Below are 21,207 nucleotides of genomic sequence, written 5' to 3' on the forward strand. Positions count from 1 at the left end.
CAGCAAAGTTTTGAAACTAAACCAAGTCCGCTTTGTTTGCATTCAAACCAGACAGTGTTGATGATCCATGTTTTATAATAAAAAAGATAGTATCTACAATCATCGTTGACCTTACAACATAAGAAAGTGGAATATTGGTGGATGGCACGATGTAGTGCCTGGAGCTGGTTGTAGCGATTTGGGCACATGAATAACAAATTGTAAACTTCAAACTGTATTCAATTTCCTTACAAAGTACAGTGTAGAAACATATTTACTCAAACATTTTCGCTGTGCTGCTTATACGAAGGTTGTGGTGTTGAATCTGAAGAGGCTTAGATGTGTGTCAAATGCTGATTTTTTTCAGTTACTGATGACAACGTTAAAGAAGGAATCATCCCATCTAAGAGTTACCAGTGTGCAAGCTGAAAGGCGTCCTTTCGTTTGAATGAAAATTGGTATCCCTAGGCCTGCGATATACTTCAAATGTTATCGTTGTACCCGCCTTCTTGATTTCACTGTCTCCACACACCAGCTTTTGTCGACTCCGACACTTCCATGTCCAATCGTGTGTACAGACAGTTCTGGATAAACTATCAGATGCTTGCAGTGTATAGCTTGTCTTAAAACGCATTCCATTTTTCCTTTAGGATAGCAAAACGCATTCCATTTTTCCTTTAGGATAGCATTATAATTTTAAGAGTAGATTATAAAATATATTTGTTTATTACTACATATATATGCTATCGATGTACAGAGCATCTCGTTGACCCAATTGTGCTATCTATTAGGCCATTATAACGAAACGATCTAGCGCATGGTAGCAATAAAGACGAAACGCAAAAATATTTTTAAACACAGAATATCATTATAAAATATATTGAGTAAAGGATTTTTTTATTTATTTACTTTTTTTTTAAATTTCGGGCTATGACAAACATTTGATATTTTATAAATCTCATATGACAATGGGATTATATGAAACGTTCATAGAATTTGAATGAGATCATGAATACCCGTTCCATTTCTGTCTAGTTACCGATATCAGCGAGGTTTTTAATTTTGCTAAATTCGCGGATTCGTCCAAATTCGCGAAATTTAATACCTCGTGAAATTAACCAAACTATCATGTTTATATAGCATACAAACAACTTCAGAGAAAATCAAACATACAAAATAATTTATTGTGATACACAGTCAACAATAATATACACAAGTAAGTGTTGGTAGTGGATTATATATCTGCAGCAGCATGGTTCAATTTGGCCACTTCCTGTTTCAGCATAAAGACCTTTTGGGGACAAAAATATCCCTACGTTTGGCACACAATGCAAACAAAAAATAAAATTTCTTCAGCAAGGTTTCATTATGTTTTACACTTTCCAATTCCGTTTCTTAAACTTAATTGTTTTTTTTATCTTTAGTCAATATTTTTGTTTAATATGGCTCAAATATAGTCTTAAGCAAAACCCTGTTATATCTGTATTTATGAACCTGCTGGAAATATTTTTATGTATCAAACCCTGCACTAAACACTTCAAAATAAGTATTTATTGAAATGAGGCACACACCTCTGATGCCGTTTAGATATTGTAGGATATAGATACACATGTATTAGACATTAGATAGATGCTGATATGGATATCTTGGTATTGTAAACTTGGGTTAAGTATTAACGTACATTGAAAATTCAAAGGATTGAGTTAACAATCTGTTATCACAAGTTGGAATATACATTAAACAATATCTACACGTACACTACATACTGGCAAACTCAACACACGACCCTCCCTCCCCTTTTAAACATCATCAGATGTTTACATGAATATATACAAAATGACTGACTTTTTAAAACAATGACCTTAACAATTATATCATTGTCAAAAACGATAAATATATAAAGATAACAATTTTGAGTTCAACTTGATTAATGGACGGATTCATTTGTCTTAATAAAGTTATTCACAGAAATTAACATGTATTAACAATAAGTATGCTACTATACAAGTGTGGTAGTCTTGTGTAGCTAGTTTTCTGCTAGACTTACACCGCTATTACACACGTAACTACGTCGTTTACTTAGACAACACATGAGGATATATGGCATGCTCGAAGAGCTATATATTATGGCATGCTATAAAAGAAACATCACAAAAATGCTTACAAAACGGGCAAAAACAACAGAAATTGGAATGCTACAAGTCAATGCACATTATCATAATTATCTGTAAAAATAAATACAAAAAATATACAAATTGTATCAATGAAATAACACATTTTTCTTTAAAATATGTTAAAAGACTGCTTCTTGTAAATAAGAAAGCCAAATATTGAGACATGATGTAGACAAAATAAATATAAAAGAAACTAATCATTGTTTTTTTAACGTATACAATGTTTCCTTCATATACAGAATGTAATCTGCTATCCCCTATCATTATGACTTATTATATTTGTACGATTGGCTATACAATAAAACATTACTTAAACACTTGTCTTGGCCCCCTTTTTGTCTTGGCCCCTTTTTAATGTATTGGCCCCTTGTATTGGATTACATCACACTTTAGCCTCTTTCTCAGTTCAAAAAGCCTCACTCTGAACTTATTACATCACAGTTTATTTAAAGCTTCTTCGACTTAAATCACAAAATTTATAATTTGCCTGGTCTAATTCACAAATAAAAAAAATCTTTCAGTTATATCACAGTTCAGCTTCTTTCCTTCATAGATTATTAAACAGCAAGTATTGCATACAAAATAAATAACATCTAATAATACTCATATGGAATGTTTGGTGTTCAATATATCAATGATATAAAAGTTATCAATAAAGTTAACAGCAGTATATGGAATGAATTCAGCAGTATATATATGTGTATGAACAAATTATGGACGGATTTTAAAATAACCATCAGTAGGTTTGAATTCAGCAGTAAATATGTATAGGAACTTTTCACACAAACCTCGGTTACCAACGTATGGTATACTTTCAGCAGTATGAAGGCATAAAATCCATGGAGACAGTTATCAAAATTATATTTATCTCGGTTACCGCCATATGGTATGCTTTCAGCAGTATAAAAGTAGCAGATCCAAGAAGACAGTTCTCAAAATGATCAGGCAAATAGTTCGACTTCAGTAGTATATATATGTAAATACAAGGTCTACACAAACCACGTCAGGGAAACACACAAGAATTGTCCATTAGTCATCCAGTTGACATAGAGCGGCCACGCCTCGGTTGATCCAGTGGTCTGGAGTCTGGTCTGACTCAAGCTCTATAAACAGGACAAAGTTAGTGGAATGACCAGTAGTTGATAGTACACCACGTCTGGCACTCGTCTTGTACACAGGACAGGAGTAAGAATTCTTCTTGGCAAATTTGTCCATACGATTTGGTTTTAGCCAGATCTGGAAGTTTGGGTTAAGGAAATACATTTTCGTGATAAATATACTGGGTAAATTATCAAATCTTACGTAAATAAAAGCTTATACTACCCTTAGTCATGTTAAAAAAAGCTTCTGTCACCTCCAAGGTCTTCAATACTACAGTTCATTTGTCGTTTTAGTTAAGCCTTCTCAAAACAAGGTCTAAAACAGAACTGTGGTATTAAGTGACACAAAAGTGCTTTTAAAGACTGAAATCAAACATACACCATTTATCCATTTTAACTTCTAGTATCTCTCAATTCCAATACCATTCTATCATTCAACTCAAAGGCAAAGATAGTTGTTCAAATCTAGGACTATTTTTCAATTCTCAGAATATTTGTCTTCTTCAAGCCCAAGGTTACAATTCACCGGCAATGAACATCAAGGTAATTATAAATACAGTAATTTGAACCATTACTGCTGAAAAGTGAGAACTTTAAATTAATCTTCACAAAAATCTCATAAAATATTGAGTGAAAGTTAAAAGCACGATCATTTGACTTTAAAAAGGATACCACAGGCATAGGGTCGAAAAGAATCTTGGGTAATGATTCTCCTAACACCATTTTTTCACGGTCCCAGCGAGAGCCTTCTAAGAACAATCCCTGAAATCAGAACAGAACATTTATCATTAACCTTTTTCATTGTAAATATAAACTTGACGGTAATGTTCAGAATTTACTATCAATAAAAGAAATAATACTTTGAAACCAATGTTTGTGAATAAGAATCGTTAAAATCTTACATAAACAAAAGCTCCATCCTCTGGCTTTTCTGACATTTCTTTCTCTTCTTTTGTCACTTCAAACTCAAAGCCAACAGCATCAATAGGGATGGTGTATTTCCTGGCATAATTCTGAGATACACCTAAAACAAAGAGAATCAGTAACATTCCGTGAAACGTATACAAAAACAACAACAGACAACTGGGAAACAATCCAAGACAAGGGAAACTGTCCACGACAATGGGAAACTCCAGGACACGGAAACAGTCCAGGACAAAGAACAGTTCAGAACTGAGAAAAAGTCAATACAGATTTGTCTTTTTTATCTAGTATAATAAATGTTCAATGATTCTTCAGTTAAATTCGCGTGTTGTAAATCAAGGTAACATTACATTAGAATATCAACAAACCCTGAAAATAGTATACCTGTGAGGAAGGACTGGGTGAAGTAGAATCCGGACAGCCAGAATGTAGGTGGTATACCCACTTCTATCCATTCACTGAAGAACTTCAAACTGTAGAAATAACAAAGGGAAATTTTCCATCATATAAACGTACTGATTTATAAAATTTCGAATTGCAAATCATATATATATCCTGAGGAGTTGCAGATCTTTTATAATCAAAATAATCAAAGCCTAAAAGGCAGAACCCTGATTCAAAGGTATAGATGGTGAATCAATGGCTGTGTGTTCACTGTTTTTGAAAGTCTGCCATTAGTACCCCACCTTTAGGTCGCGAGTTCATAACCCATGTGGAGCAATTAACCATGTACTGGGTGTAGGTCTCTGATTTTACTCAAAGTACTCAATGCAGCTTTCCTCCACCACAAAACATTACATATCTCCTCGAATCATCCTAGCTCTTAACAGTATGCAAAATGCAAAATAAATTATTCCTCTATAATGAAGAGGAAACAGATTCTTACCGCGCCAGGAGATCATTGATGTAGCTTCCCAATGGTTTCAGAGAGGGGTAGGACTTTGATGCCCAAACTGCTGGCACTTTGCCATTGAGCATGCTCTGGAACACCTCTTCTAGGTCTGAGGACATGAGCACCAATCCCTTAATGGCCTTTTGAAGATTGATGAGGGAGATTCGTACCACTTTAGTCAGGCGATTAAATCGGATAAGTTCCTGACGAAGCACAGTGTTCATGGATTCGTTGTACACAACTGGGTACTTTTTGATCACCTGTCAACCAAAAACACATTAATGATAATCATATTTAGTCCATATGGCATGCAGACTTTGATAACAAAATCAAACAAGGCAATTCCAAGAAGTGTATAACATCAAAATATCAAATTAGAATACCAAACATTATGAAATTATAATATAAACTGTACTTATATTAGCGCAAAAGTAAATAACTGTAAATTATGATTTATTAGCACGGATAAAGATTAGCGCATTTTGAAAATGCCCTCTTGCAAAATTTAGTGCTGTGCAGGAATTAGCATTTCACAGACAGAGCGAAAAATTCTAAAATAAGTAGTACTACATTTATAGTAATTCAGAATATTACACAAAATACATTTAATGTTTACTTACATGTTCCAAATCAAAGTCGGCAGGCAACTTGCCGAGAATATCAACAGAGAGATCTTGGATGACTGAGGCAGTAGATTTACCTCCCTTGCTCTGCTGCCTTGGCAGTGTAAGCAGGATGTTATCAAATAGCTGGAAAGGAAGCAAACAATATAACTCATTACTTCATTTACAAAACACAAGAATAATAAGGAAAATTGATAACAAAAGATAAAATAATATACATGTATACATAAGTCTGTTCTTTACATAATTTTCATTGGAAACATTCATTTCGAATATGACACATTTAAACACTGATGAATACTTACCAGTTGTGTTTCCTGATTGTCTTTGCTGATGTCCGCGTTCTCGTGCAGTCCAAACACCTCTGGGTTAGGGTTGATGGGCAGGGTTCTGATGTAGTCAATGTAAGTCTGGTGCTCGCCCTCCTCAGGAGCATAATAAAGTCCACTAGGGGAAAACCTACAAAAAAAACAACTCATTTTTACTGCCCTTCTGAAGAACTCATAGCAACAATATTTCAGGTTACTAAACATTCTACTCTGGCTTCAATTGACAAATTACTAAACAGCTATGCAACGTAGATCATTTAAAAAAAGAAACATTAACATTAAAATTCAATTTATTTAATATTTCAAAACATGTGATACTGGAAACACAAAGTAAAATCTCAAATGACGAGCTCTTAACAAAATTCAAACAAACAAGAGATGAAATTACATAACAATTTTTACAAAGTTTAAAATGTAGAATACAGTGAAATTATTTTGATACACAAAAAATATCCTGAATTAAATAGCCTGTCTACATTAATCTGTTACATCTAAATTTGGTATGAGATACAGCATGGACAAAATGAAGTAGGACAAGCAATTAGCAAAATTGTGAATGTCCATCCTTTCCTGGTGCTGGGCTAATAATAATGATAACTTGTTTCTGATTGTTGTTTCAGAAGGAGTATAACACACATACTTGTAATCCTTGTTTGTGATGATTTCCTCTGTGAAGAAGATAGAGAGGATAGAGACAAGGAGTCGTCGATCTTTATCATCAGTTACACGACCACCATAGTTACACTGGCCAGTGAGATAGGTGAGAGCAGGCAGGGGCAGTTCCTCGTAATCGTTCAGGAACATCTACAATATCAACAAACAAATATAAATACAGCCTTCTACAGCTCAATAATAAAACGTGGAATAAAATCAGGCCTCCTTTTCGACATAACATATAACTTCATAAGAAGACGTGGTCAAAAGCATTTTACCTATGAAGTCAGTTACCGAAATGTTACATAGACAATATATATGTCAGCATGATACAATCAACATCGTGTACATGTAGTTCAAACATCTAAATGATGAGGCTCCCCTCCTTTATTAATATTCTCTATAATACATACCAACATCTGTCTAAGACTGATACGGAGATCTGATTCGTTGAACTCATAAGGAATATTCCATCCTAGGGGACCAAATTTCCTGCGCTCTTGCACCATGGCATGGAAGAATGACAGTCCAAACAACATCTTATGGAATTTCACAGGCTGTAATGAACAATGGACAGGTATGTACAACAATTTACAGGCTGTAATGAACAATGAACAGGTATATACAGCAATTTACAGGCTGTAATGAACAATGAACAGGTATATACAGCAATTTACATGCTGTAATGAACAATGAACAGGTATATACAACAATTTACAGGCTGTAATGAACAATGAACAGGTATATACAACAATTTACAGGCTGTAATGAACAATGAACAGGTATATACAACAATTTACAGGCTGCAATGAACAAGAACAGGTATGTACAACAATTTACAGGCTGTAATGAACAATGAACAGGTATATACAGCAATTTACAGGCTGTAATGAACAATGAACAGGTATATACAACAATTTACAGGCTGTAATGAACAATGAACAGGTATATACAACAATTTACAGGCTGTAATGAACAATGAACAGGTATAACAACATCTTATGGAATTTACAGGCTGTAATGAACAATGAACAGGTATGTACAACAATTTACAGGCTGTAATGAACAATGAACAGGTATGTACAACAATTTACAGGCTGTAATGAACAATGAACAGGTATGTACAACAATTTACAGGCTGTAATGAACAACGAACAGGTATGTACAACAATTTACAGGCTGTAATGAACAATGAACAGGTATATACAACAATTTACAGGCTGTAATGAACAATGACAGGTATATACAACAATTTACAGGCTGTAATGAACAATGAACAGGTATATACAACAAGGCTGTAATGAACAATGTATATACAAAAACATGAACAATGAACAGTTACACAATTACAGGCTGAATGAACAAGAACATATACAACAATTTACAGGCTGTAATGAACAATGGACAAGTATGTACAACAATTTACAGGCTGTAATGAACAATGAACAGGTATATACAACAATTTACAGGCTGTAATGAAAATACAGGCAGGCTGTAATGAACAATGAACAGGTATATACAACAATTTACAGGCTGTAATGAACAATGAACAGGCAATTTACAGGCTGTAATGAACAATGGACAAGTATGTACAACAATTTACAGGCTGTAATGAACAGGTATATACAACAATTTACAGGCTGTAATGAACAACAGGTATATACAAAATTTACAGGCTGTAATGAACAATGAACAGGCATATACAACAATTTACAGGCTGTAATGAACAATGAACAGGCATATACAACAATTTACAGGCTGTAATGAACAATGGACAAGTATGTACAACAATTATAACAGGCGTATGACAACAACAGGTAATGAACAAGCAGTATGTACACAACAATTTACAGGCTGTAATGAACAATGAACAGGTATATACAACAATTTACAGGCTGTAATGAACAATGAACAGGTATATACAACAATTTACAGGCTGTAATGAACAATGAACAGGCATATACAACAATTTACAGGCTGTAATGAACAATGGACAAGTATGTACAACAATTTACAAGCTGTAATGAACAATGGACAAGTATGTACAACAATTTACAGGCTGTAATGAACAATGAACAGGTATGTACAACAATTTACAGGCTGTAATGAACAATGAACAGGTATGTACAACAATTTACAGGCTGTAATGAACAATGAACAGGTATGTACAACAATTTACAGGCTGTAATGAACAACGAACAGGTATGTACAACAATTTACAGGCTGTAATGAACAACGAACAGGTATATACAACAATTTACAGGCTGTAATGAACAATATATACAACAATTTACAGGCTGTAATGAACAATGAACAGGTATATACAACAATTTACAGGCTGTAATGAACAATGAACAAGTATATACAACAATTTACAGGCTGTAATGAACAATGGACAAGTATATACAACAATTTACAGGCTGTAATGAACAATGACAAGTATATACAACAATTTACAGGCTGTAATGAACAATGAACAGGTATATACAACAATTTACAGGCTGTAATGAACAATGAACAGGATATACAACAATTTACAGGCTGTAATGAACAATGGACAAGTATATACAACAATTTACAGGCTGTAATGAACAATGAACAGGTATATACAACAATTTACAGGCTGTAATGAACATGAACAGTATATACAACAATTACAGCTGTAATGAACAATGACAGTATTACAACAATTTACAGGCTGTAATGAACAATGAACAGTATATACAACAATGAACAGGTGCAATGAACAAGAACAATATTACAAAATTACAGGCTGTAATGAACAACGAACAGGTATGTATAAAACATTCGAAACTAAATAACAACATAAACATATATCTCATATAATATGTAGTTACCGAAACTAAATAGCAACCTAGATCTATCATATTTCATAGACGACGAAAATGGTTAGACTTGTCAACATAACACCCACCTTGTTACAACCACCAAAGAACGACTCATCTGATATAGGATCGTTGAGGTATGACCGTAGAAGGTTGGCTCTCAGACCTTTTGGGGGTTCGTTTGTCATCTTCACGCCTAAAAAGGAATGATGAAATTTAAGTTATACAATCCGGGATATTTAACGAACTGAAACATTATAAATACAATTCAGTAAAATAATCTTATCATGTTGGTGTACAGAATAACGTTTAAAAAAGTCATTTTGACCTATGACCTTTATGAAGGCCAACGTCAAAATCGCTCTTTCATATTGGACTGCACTTGTCTACAAATGTTTCAAGTATATTTCCTAATTTCATCAATTAATTAATTATTTTGAAATAACTGCTCAAAAGTTGTAAATAAGCAGAATAAATAGAAAAAATTGCATGTTTTCTACAATGAACTTATGGCAGTATATATTTAGTTAACATAATATCTTTATATCACGTGCATAATAATATAGTTACCGTTCTGAAGTATAGATACTGGAAATTGTTCTGATGGGTAGCTGGTCAGCCACAAACGGAATTCTGTGTTAGTAACTTCAGGTACAATTACCTAAAACAGAAAAAAGTGGTAATGAAAAACTTGCATTAATAGTTCATTAAACAAAATATCAATATTATATATTGTTACAGTAAACGCTGGTTAAAAGGAAGCTCCAAGGACAAATAAGATTGCTTCGTAATAAGCCTAATTCGTTATACACTATATAACAGATATTTTATAGGAACATTGACAGGTAATCAAAATCACTACGTTATAACCAGGAATCCATTGTAAGCATAAACGTATAAACGTGTTTTACTGTATTCATAAAATTTCCTTGGTCACTTTTTCTTGTATTGTAACTTACTTCATTATCTCTTTGTATTTCACAGAAGTTGACATAAATATCTCTATTGTAATTCTCTACTAGGTTTTTGATATTCAACTTTGCTTATATTATAGTTATCTACTAGGTTTTTCACATTCAAATTTGCTAATATTATAATTATCTACTAGGTTTTTGACATTTCCCTAATAGTATAATTATATACTAGGTTTTGACATTTAGTTTTCCTAATAGTATAATTATCTACTAGGTTTTTGCATTTAACTTTGCTGCTATTATTATGATTCTTTGTCTGTCACTTACTTCCTCACAGATCTTCTCAAGCTTTGGCATCCAGCTGGTAGCCAAGTGACAGTTCTGTAGCACCACCCACGAGCCGTTCTGTATGGCTTTGTCTATCATACCTGCTGCTATCGGACCCTGGAACACAATATTAAGGTCTGTGTCATCTTGGTATGTCATTATTTCCATGAAAGCAAGTATTCCATATTGTTCTTAATATGTTCCTTTTTATTGCAAAAATCTTAATAATGAAGTCTTTATACATTTTTTTTCCATATTGTTCTTAAAATGTTTCAATTAACAGATAAAGTTCAGTGGGTACTGGAAATTATATGTACTTGTTTATCATTTCTGACATTTTATCATGGTAGTAAACAGTCAGTCATTTTAACGTAATTCTAAAGATTATACGAACACGACAGCCAACTTTAACATACATTGTACAAAACTTTTGCTCAAAAATTCTTCACAATTAATCATATGGATAATAGGACATTAACAAATTTTGATAGATCGTGTGTTCTTCCATCTATATATTTGTTAAAGCATACAAATATCTCAACTGAGCATTTCTTAATCAATATTTGAGTGATCTCCCTTACCTGTCCCTGACCAAGTGAAATGGTCTGGATCGTTCCAGCCGCAGTTGAGTATCCTTTACTCTCACCAAACTTGAGCAGGGCCATCATGGGATCGGCTCCAGGAGACAGTACGAAGATCAACGGAGCACAGCAGTTGGAGTCTCTGAATGACCCTGCCAGGTCAAAGGTCGGAGGTTCAATGTAGGACTGACCTAGATTTTCCACAATGAAATTCTGCACAGCAGGGATGATTTTGTCTGGTCTTAGACATCTCAGTACCACCATCTTAAACATGCCCCTAAGGGTGTCAAAGGGACTGGGGTATTTGTGAGTCTGAGGTGTTGGTGAGTCGTACATCTTCTTCCATTCTCCAATGTTATCTTGCACATCTGAAGTGAAAACAATCCTTTACTGACACTGTAGATTCAATTTGCTTTTAAAGCAGAAGAATTTGTTCAATGATTAAATCTTATTTAACATTTGAACTTAATGTAAATGTCATAGAAACTAATATTATTCTCTAAATATTATATTCAGTTTAAATTAATAAGAACGAAATAAAGTAAAGCACAGATGAAGCCAATACGTTATAAATACTTATAATTGACATCTTTTGTTTTTCTATCACAAGCCCCTTCCCTGGAGACTGATCATGTTTTGTTGTTCTGCATTGCTAGATACGTACGTTGGTAGAGTCCTTTCATGTTGGGTAGGTTGCTAGCACGTACTAACTCTCCCCATGATTTGTCACCGAGCCACTCTGGTGCGGGGTTCGGGTGCGGGTTCTCCAGCGCTACACCTCCAGTCAACAGGAAACGCCATACATCCTCGTCTATACGACCTCTGTTATTGTAAATAATAATGAAAGGTGCTTAGTAATCAAGTCTAGAATAATTTTTATGGCATTAACTCATTCAAGCTGAAATTTCATAATGGACTGTCCTAAATTTTGTTTTGGAAAAGTCTAAATATGTCTTCAGGGATGAATGAGTTAAAGATGCCCCACTGCTAACAAATGGTATTTTTTCTTTATCAAAAACTTGAGCAGACGATTTAGTACTTTTCTTCAGTAACTATGCTCTGTCGGCAGTGGAGCATCTTTAACATTTTAATTCATTATTCTTCAACATCAGTACTGAAATAAATGAAAACTTTCAGTTCAGTCATAGGCTATTATTCCAATGACACATTTTTTAGCCCTAAGTCCAACTCATGCCATGCTCATGTACATGAAACAACTATATGATGTATTTATTCATACTTGGCTTTAAATAAAAACTATCTAAAGATTTACATTTGAAACTATATACAGCAATAATTAATGATACTATCCAATTTATGAGCAGGTTGATCGATTGTATTTATAGGGACAAGAGATCTAATGGAAAGTCATGTTAGATAAGGAGAATGTGACTTTCTGCATACAACAATATACATAAGCAATCATTTCTCTCCTTCTGTACACGATAACTGGCTAGACGATTCTAAGTTTATCTTTTCTATTTTTTTCATGTTTTCACGTCAAACATGTTATAAAAATATTTACAGTTATAAAAATGATTAACGTTATATAAATAATTGTCCTTTATATTACAAAAACATCCATTTAAATATTGACCTTATTATAAAGCCCTAACAATCAGTTCTTTCATTGGTAAATAAATAACTATTTAGTTATGGTAAAATTTAGTTTGCATGATGATTCAACGAATGAAATCATCTTAAAATTCAGCTACTGGTATTTTTTTTTATTTATGTAAAAATGTTTTATTTAAATTACAACAAATAATTTCAAATATGAACCAAAGTGTAAGACTAGTGAAATCCCAACTTAAAAAATCTTTTGCAGAAAGGTGTTAATAAACTATAAAAAATGCACAGTTATCAAATCTTCAATTGATTCAGAAGTTGATCACATTTTAAAGATTGAAAAAAAAGTAAATAAATATAAGTACTGACAGTATCTACTTCTAAAGATATCAAAACTAGGATTTAAACTTATACCTAAAAACGTTGCTGATTCCAGTCTTCCTACTATCAAAGACACCGAGTCTTATAGTAGAATAAACCATTTGAATATCAAAAAGACTTCTAACATCGATTCCGCAGAACCATGTGATTATCAACAGGAAAATTGCAATCTTACGGAAGAACCGAGTGTTTTAATATATATATTTTTCTCGTGAAGTCATGACTTTTATAAACTGTCAAAAATGAAGAAAAGTAATGTATTACCGGGTGGTAATTAAAAATTTGGAATCTTTTCATGGATCATTGAAACTCTTTGGAAAGTTCAGATTTACTAACAAATACTCACACAGCTAATCACCTGTTTGATAATCACATCATTTTATTGGTCATACAATTATCAAAAGTACATATCTAGTCGCGATTATTTTCTAGTCTATGTTTAAATTTGGTTTTCAAGTTTTGATATTCTTTGAATAAAACAATCATAAAATCATAAATTCCCATTAATTAATTTTTTTATGAAACATAATTATACAGGCAACATCTATATGACTTCATCTGTTAAATGTATATCATCAGCATATGTTTTAGTCATGATCTCAAAACCGGAAAACCAAGCTAATCTGGCATGGGGCTAAAAGTTACTAAAGATCTCAACTTACTCTACATATGACAGAATGGCTAACATTCAAGAACCAATACCCGCCTCTCTGTCTACACATATCTATCATCTCATTGCAGTAAATCAGCTTTATGAAGCTGATGATATTAAGATATTTAATATAATATAAAATGATCTGGTCACTGAATCAGAGTTGAACCCTATAATTTTGAGTTTAAGCTTAAAGTTATTATGGAGAACTTTTGAATTCATTTATATTGAATTGAATAAGCATAAAATGTTTCTAGATCAAACTTGCCTTTGTTTGATACTAAGTTATGTCCAGTTGAAAGTCTCTTCAATTCTGACAACTGGTGTTTTTTCCCAACCAAACTCAAAATAACAAGGTTCAGCCTATATAGATAGGTTTAGTCTATGCATTATCATTTAATAAGACTATGCAATTATCATTTAATAAAGCCAGCTTATTCATGCAATGAGATACATTGTGCTATTTTCATAACGAAATATAGTTTCTAATATTGAAGAAAGAACTATGTCAATGTAGAATATTACTCGAGTAGCAATATTTTCAACCAAATGTCTGTGCTTCTACCTTGATTCACATGCAATGTGACTAATTATATAAACTTGATTAATTTGAACAGCAATAAAACTGGTAGACATCAATGTATTTATTTGCTGCACAAATTGAATTAGTAAATTTTTTTGCTGAATAAATTGAATCAGTAAAACGTATTTGCTAAATAAATTGAATTAATGAAATGAATCAGTTAATTTATTTGCTGATTAAAATGACTCAGTAAAATTGATTTACTGAATAAATTGAATCAGTGAACTTATTTGCTAATTAAAATGATTCAGTAACTTATTTACTGTATAACCAGACATTTGATTGAGGATATCTAGAGTACAACTGCACTGATTATCTTGCAGATTTGAACCCATTAGAGTTGTCTATATACATTGTGCTTACACTCTGGGATTATACCTGTAACAAGTACATCAACAATATAACGTGTGATATGGACATCATTAATGCAAAATCAAATGGTATATATGATAAAAAAAGAGAACTACTGTAAACCAATTTTCTTTCGCGGCAACTAAATCTCACCATTTTCTTTTCAAAACATTTTCGCAGAGATTAGAAATTGCGGATTTAAAATTTAATGCAAATACCTTTGAATTTAATGGCGCAAGATTTATGAATGATTCACCGAGAAAAACGTTCGCAAATTTACCTTGATCGCGAAAATAAATGGCACGCGAACGAAAGTTGGTTTACAGTAAATTTAACTTAAACTTTTACATTAAATTTGATTTATTATAGTTATCTTGTACTTGTCATAATTTGCTTGAAATTTCATGTACTTTATTAAATTTTGAATGAACAACGTAACACCATTTGTATTTTCATGTCTTAGTAACATGTTAACTCTTTCATAATGTACACCACTCTGTCTATTGGTAGGTTTTGTTTCATCATAGCCCCATTTATATTTTGTTATTGCATTCTTTTCTTCTGGAAAAATTAATACATATGTATGTGTATCTAAGGAATGTTCAAAGCAAATTATACATAATAGACATTTATGTAAAATACATTATTGAAAATGTTCTCATAAAAATTATCTGTGTATGATTTAAAATGTTATTTTGAAGAAGAAAAAACGTCGAGATTCTATGGCTCATCATTTAATTATTTTCCTTTCATTGTTTTACTCTTGTAAAAGAAATATATGAAATCTTTTGTCATCAAAAATTTTGTAATATAACGCAGATGATAATTGTATATTTTATATAATCCTTATGAATGCACCTGCAAGAACAATGGATAGTTAAATGATTTTTAACAAAAAAAACAAAAAAAAACAGTGAACATTATTAGCACAATACTTACTGGCCCTTCATGATGCCAACACACAGGACAAAGGAAAAGAGTAGTTTGTCCTTCTCAAACAGTGACCGACACACATTACGATATATACTGTTGGTAAAGTGGTCATTCAGATTGAAAATACGCTCATCTAGCTCATTGGAGGGCGAACTGTTGATAATGGACTGGAATGAAAGATTGAATAATAAATCCAGTATTTCTTTATCAAGTATTTTACAATGAATCATATCGATTTTGGTGATATGATAGGTATGTATTAATTTATGTATCTAACAAATAAATGAATTACTTTTTCAATAAGTATTTTATACCAATATATCAAATTTGGTGGTGTTAAATGCAAAACGAGATAGACCTATCATTATCATTTACAAATTTGTAAGCTTGAGTGGGTTTTTTTGGGGTTTTTTTTCCCAACTTTCTCTGATAGATCATAAACAATTTACTTACCATATTTTGGTCGAGTAATTCACCTAATGTTTAAAATAATTTGCTTCACTCCCTGACTTGATTGACACGCAGATTCCATGCCATTCAAATTTATACCCACAGATTAACCTTTGTGCTATGTAAAACATCCCATCCAAATACTTTTCATTATCAAAATATCTTTTCAACTTTTTGATCAGCTGTATATTACCTGTATATAAAGGTTGATGAACCATGTCAGGGAGTACTGGTACATAGGCTCAATGTTGGCGAGGTCTGATATACAGAAGAAGAGAATGGAGGAGTGTACAGCCACGGGTTTGTAGCCATTTCTTGTCTGGTCAATCTCCAGCTCAGTCTTAGCAGCGATCTCCTGTTTAGCGGAGATTTCTTCTGATAACACTTTGGAGTGCGACAGAACCTTAATGGCTGTTTCATCCTCAAGGATGTTACCCTAAACGAGAAAATATATATAGCAAGTCAGGTACAATTGTTTATGAAGTATAACAGTTCAGTATGTATGTTATTTGTCTTTCTTCATTGGAATTATTGGAATTTTCAAATGACAGAAAGATTTTTAATCAAGTTATACAGTGTACTAAATTTTAATAGAATTAAATGAATTAAAACTCTCTAGATTTTTTTAGTTATCTTTTTTTATTCAGAATTTACATTTCGTATACAAATACACCAAATAAACTTTCATAACCACCACTAATGACACGTTTAGGCTCTTCTATATCAAAGACCAGACCAGTCCATTATCATATTTCAGGGGTAAATAAGTTATTTTTAATGTTTACCTGTGAAGATGACAAAACTTCTAGAATCTTGTCTTCAATTTCCTTGAGCTGTTTCTTATTTTGAGCACTCTCGAGGATAAGAACATTCTTTTTCTCCTCTAGCTGTGGTTTCTCCTTGGCTGCCACAATACCCAGAAGCTGGTCCTCCAAACCTTGAGGTGTGATCATGAAGTTGACCAGACATACCTGTACACAAAATCAAATATCAGCTGAAGACAAAACCAATTTTGTTTAAAAAAACATAACATAAAAAATTTAACTAATAAATGGACATCTCTTGGCCAGGTATTAACTCACCACACGGTGACACTTGTAGGATCTTGCAGTTACTTGCAGATGGAAGAGGAGGTAGGGAATAACTCATCAACTTTCTATACCTGTACGTTATATGATCACAAAACACCTATTCACTTGGCCATGGGAAAGAGGATAGATAGTTACCTATCAGAATTACAGACATCCCATAGATTGAGCTCTTTGATTTTCTTTCTTTGTGAGAACTCTTGGGCCATATATGCATTCACCACCACACTCCAAGGGTATAGATACAGGGATGTGATTGATCAAATTAGGGATGGAAACTTTCGACTAATGACAAGAACCCCTCCTCCTTGTGTTTAAAAAGGCCTTTTTATGATGTTCTGGATGGCACCTGACATGATTTATTACTCATCAATATTGTTCAATCAGAGGAAATCTGAAAAGGGGAAGACTCACATCCCTGCTGATACTCGCCCCAATATTGCGTCCTTATCTTCTCTCCTTAACAATATGTTTGGAGCTAATTATTCACCTACAGGATAATCTAAATCAGCTATTTACCTTAACAGACACTTCCGGCAGATAGTGTGGGTTCCTGAGTCTGGATGTGATGTAGAGTTTGAAGTCATGTGAATATTCAATAACACTGTCCCCAAGACGGATATACTCTACACCCTGTTGTTTAAATGTTAGCTTCTGTAAGATAGAGTCCAGGATGGGATCCAGTTCCTCAGCAACGTTCTCCAGAAGGATCGGGGTGCCGAACTGGATAGCATTCTCCAGGGTCCTTAGATAATTGGCGTCAGACAATTTGATGATACCAAGTTTATTGTCTTTCTCCATGGCCTTTACCCATTTGTTAGCCTGACCTGTAACAGCCAATAAATGTTATCATATTAAACAAGTACCATAGGTGGCCTTCATAAGGTTCAAAACTGGTTGGATTTTGCTGAGAAAACCTATATACTTTTTGGGCAAATGATCAGAAAATTAGAAAAAAAATCAAAAATTAAAACTATTACTGTAAACTTACTTGTTTTTGCACAGTTATGCAAAAAATAACTATACTGTAAATTATGATTTATTAGCAGGAATATAAATGCTGGTTACAAAATTTAGTGCTGTACATGAATTAGCCATTCAAAGACAGCACGAAGAGCACTAATTACATAAAAATTAAAACAACTAATCGGTAAAATAAGAATGTTACAGTACTGCGTAAATTAAGATATTTCACTATCCTGCTGAAAGCATTTATATCATTTTATTTGATTTTTAAAACTAAGATTTGATTTAACAGATGTCCCATAAAATTACACCAATATTATCTCCACCAAAATTACCAGCTAGAGGGTATCGGGCATATACAATGTAATGTAAGACTTACCTTGTGGATCAATCATCAGAGGCCATCTACGTGAGTTGTTGACGACAATACCGTTATCAACACTGAAAGAGTCCACTGGCAAACCAGCGATATTCCAGGCTCGAATCTTGACAGGATCTCCAAGAATTGCATTAAGTGAGAAAATCTCAGAACAAGGAATTTCATTGGTCTTTGATGCACCATGCCAATCTTTAATGATTTCCTGTTGGCAAAGAATAGATTTAATGACTTATAATAATAACTAAAATAAAGTTGGGTTTTTGGATGACGCCTTATGAACTCTTTTCCTTCACAGAACACGCTAACATGGTTAAAACATAGTATTTTGAATTCCCATTCAATGTTCCTATATGATATCTGCAATATGTCTATAACGAACAATGCTTACAACGAAGTGATTTTGTTGGTCCCCTGAGCTTCGCTATTACCATGTTTTACTGTCTATCTCTACTACAATCTTTTACCAGAAGATATCCAACAATTTTAAATTGCACCTAGTCCATTAGTCTTTTATATACTGGGAACTATTATAAGCACTCTAAATGGCTCATCATATATACTAGGTTTTTAAAGAAATTTAATATATCTTACATTTCTGAAGGAGACAGTAAAGGCACCAAGATAGGCCACCACGCCTGATGACAGTAAGACATCACCAGTGATATTGATGAACTTTTCACCCAACAGGCGAGCAGCTTCCGTCCATCTGTCCTTTTCTCCTCCAAGACCTCCGATCAGCTTCTCAGCACGGTCAAGTTTTTTCTCACAAACATCAATATTTGTCTCCAAGTCCTTTTTCTTTTGGGTCATCTCCTCAAATTCATCATTAAGTGCTTGCAACTTGTCTGTTACCTTTAAACCAGAATCATATCTTTATGATTACACTTCAAACAAAAATTTTCTTAAGAAATTCAAATAAAACGTTTTTTTTTATAGCCGGTTATCATTGTGATCATATCAATGTTCCGCGATATTGTGAAAATATCATCCCACTGAAAATAGCCAGCTATACGGTATGTTAAAATTAATGTTGAAAAGAAAGGTGATTCCTGTTACCTGTTTGAGTTGTGCACGCTTCTCATTGAGTTTGTCCATCTGGACAGCAAGTTCTGCTTCAGCACCCTGCAGCTTAATCTTCTTCGGAGCAACAACTTTGGCCACTCTGTCATAGATATCCATGGCCTTGACCCACTTACACAGGCCTTCACAGGCCGTTGAGGCGTTCTTAATCAGGTTAGGGTCGAAGTCTGGATTGGTCATGTACCTACACAAAAACATAGGTCATATACATTCTTTAAAGACTGGTTAATTTCTGGTACAATTAAATTTCAGCCTGCGGGTTACTGAATTTATAGAAAGTATACTAATTAGCAACTAATTTGTCAAAAAAATGCAAATTAAAGTACAAGTAAATCTGTCACAGTAATTTATCTAAAAAGTGATTGATTTGTCAAATTAAGAACCTAAAAGTATTTAATTTTGTGTTTTTTAATACAATTATATTATTCTTTTTTTATTCTGATATTACTCATAGCTTTTTAGCTAATTAGAAATTGCTCATGCATTTTTAGCTATTAAAATATTTCTTTTCATTGCTATTACAAGATAAAACAGTGCCAGCTTACTTTTCTCGGATCTTTTTGATAATAGCAGGTGGTATATTATCTTTGTCGTAGGTTTTAAGCCTGTCTAGGAACTTGAAGTCGCTGAGAACCTTCTGAGATGGCCCCCAGTAGTCCTCAATCATTTTACCTGAACCACTTGGGTCAGGTTTTCGCTCAGATTTCATGCCCAACATGACACAGATTGACTCCATCACCAACTTAACTGGAGGAGGTGGATTCTGTCAAATAGAACATACCATTGGAAACTAAAAGTTTAAAAGTTCTCAACAAGTTGTTTTCCATCCCAAAGAAAGATCAATTGAACATAGAAGCAGGTTTAATGGAACATTTCAATTAGGTAATAAATACCAAAAGCTAAAAATGTTGATATTTAGGACTGATGTCATTATAAAAGATCTATAATGCCTATGGTTTAAACTTTTTTTTTTCATTTTGGTCTTTGTGAAATTAATTGGCCCACATTCCATAAAATTCAGTTGAAAATCAGTAATGTTTACTTTGAATTTTGACCATTTAAAAACACAGCACTGGTGCAGAATGTAAGACAAATTCAAAACTTTACCTTCATAGACTTGACTAATGTGATATCTGAGGGTTTGAGTGTGTTCAGAGCAGAAATAGCGGCCTCCAGCGCTGGGATGGCTTCAGCTAACTCACTCTCACACTCGTCCTTGATGGCCTGAGCAGCAGCCGCAGCTTCGTTAGCTACAGCCTCGTCAGCAGCTACAACCTGTAATGAAAGACAGAGATTAAAATTGGTTTTCATCTACTGTTGAATTAATTTCGAATTTGTTGGTGAAGAACAATAACTAAGAGTCCATGTCACAGATGACATTGTGTCATCAACTTTTCAGAAATGCGCTGCAGTTTGTTATTGTCATTCAATT

At 33.3% G+C, this 21,207-nt stretch overlaps 1 protein-coding gene across 2 annotated transcripts in view; it reads right to left on the reverse strand.

Annotated features, from left to right (window-relative positions):
• Positions 1 to 1,144: 1,144 nt before the first annotated feature.
• The window catches only part of LOC138323518 (dynein axonemal heavy chain 3-like), a 55,996-nt gene continuing 35,933 nt past the window's right edge, over positions 1,145 to 21,207 (reverse strand). Inside the window, exons 50-73 of one of the 2 annotated variants that reach the window (XM_069268171.1) lie at positions 20,883 to 21,050; positions 20,321 to 20,538; positions 19,752 to 19,959; positions 19,287 to 19,547; positions 18,696 to 18,897; positions 17,870 to 18,177; positions 17,048 to 17,233; positions 16,456 to 16,698; positions 15,819 to 15,979; positions 14,892 to 14,906; positions 12,008 to 12,165; positions 11,344 to 11,711; positions 10,763 to 10,879; positions 10,092 to 10,182; positions 9,611 to 9,717; positions 7,089 to 7,232; positions 6,662 to 6,825; positions 5,998 to 6,151; positions 5,690 to 5,818; positions 5,064 to 5,329; positions 4,562 to 4,650; positions 4,156 to 4,277; positions 3,926 to 4,015; positions 1,145 to 3,389 (exon numbers count right to left, since the gene is read on the reverse strand). In XM_069268171.1, the coding sequence (XP_069124272.1) occupies positions 3,183 to 3,389; positions 3,926 to 4,015; positions 4,156 to 4,277; positions 4,562 to 4,650; positions 5,064 to 5,329; positions 5,690 to 5,818; positions 5,998 to 6,151; positions 6,662 to 6,825; positions 7,089 to 7,232; positions 9,611 to 9,717; positions 10,092 to 10,182; positions 10,763 to 10,879; positions 11,344 to 11,711; positions 12,008 to 12,165; positions 14,892 to 14,906; positions 15,819 to 15,979; positions 16,456 to 16,698; positions 17,048 to 17,233; positions 17,870 to 18,177; positions 18,696 to 18,897; positions 19,287 to 19,547; positions 19,752 to 19,959; positions 20,321 to 20,538; positions 20,883 to 21,050 (4,176 nt within the window). In that variant the 3' untranslated portion in view covers positions 1,145 to 3,182. The remainder of the gene's footprint in view (positions 3,390 to 3,925; positions 4,016 to 4,155; positions 4,278 to 4,561; positions 4,651 to 5,063; positions 5,330 to 5,689; positions 5,819 to 5,997; positions 6,152 to 6,661; positions 6,826 to 7,088; positions 7,233 to 9,610; positions 9,718 to 10,091; positions 10,183 to 10,762; positions 10,880 to 11,343; positions 11,712 to 12,007; positions 12,166 to 14,891; positions 14,907 to 15,818; positions 15,980 to 16,455; positions 16,699 to 17,047; positions 17,234 to 17,869; positions 18,178 to 18,695; positions 18,898 to 19,286; positions 19,548 to 19,751; positions 19,960 to 20,320; positions 20,539 to 20,882; positions 21,051 to 21,207) is intronic. The other variant, XM_069268172.1, reaches the window with a different exon arrangement.

This window comes from Argopecten irradians, chromosome 5, assembly GCF_041381155.1.
Source record: "Argopecten irradians isolate NY chromosome 5, Ai_NY, whole genome shotgun sequence".
NCBI classification, from domain to species: Eukaryota; Metazoa; Mollusca; class Bivalvia; order Pectinida; family Pectinidae; genus Argopecten; species Argopecten irradians.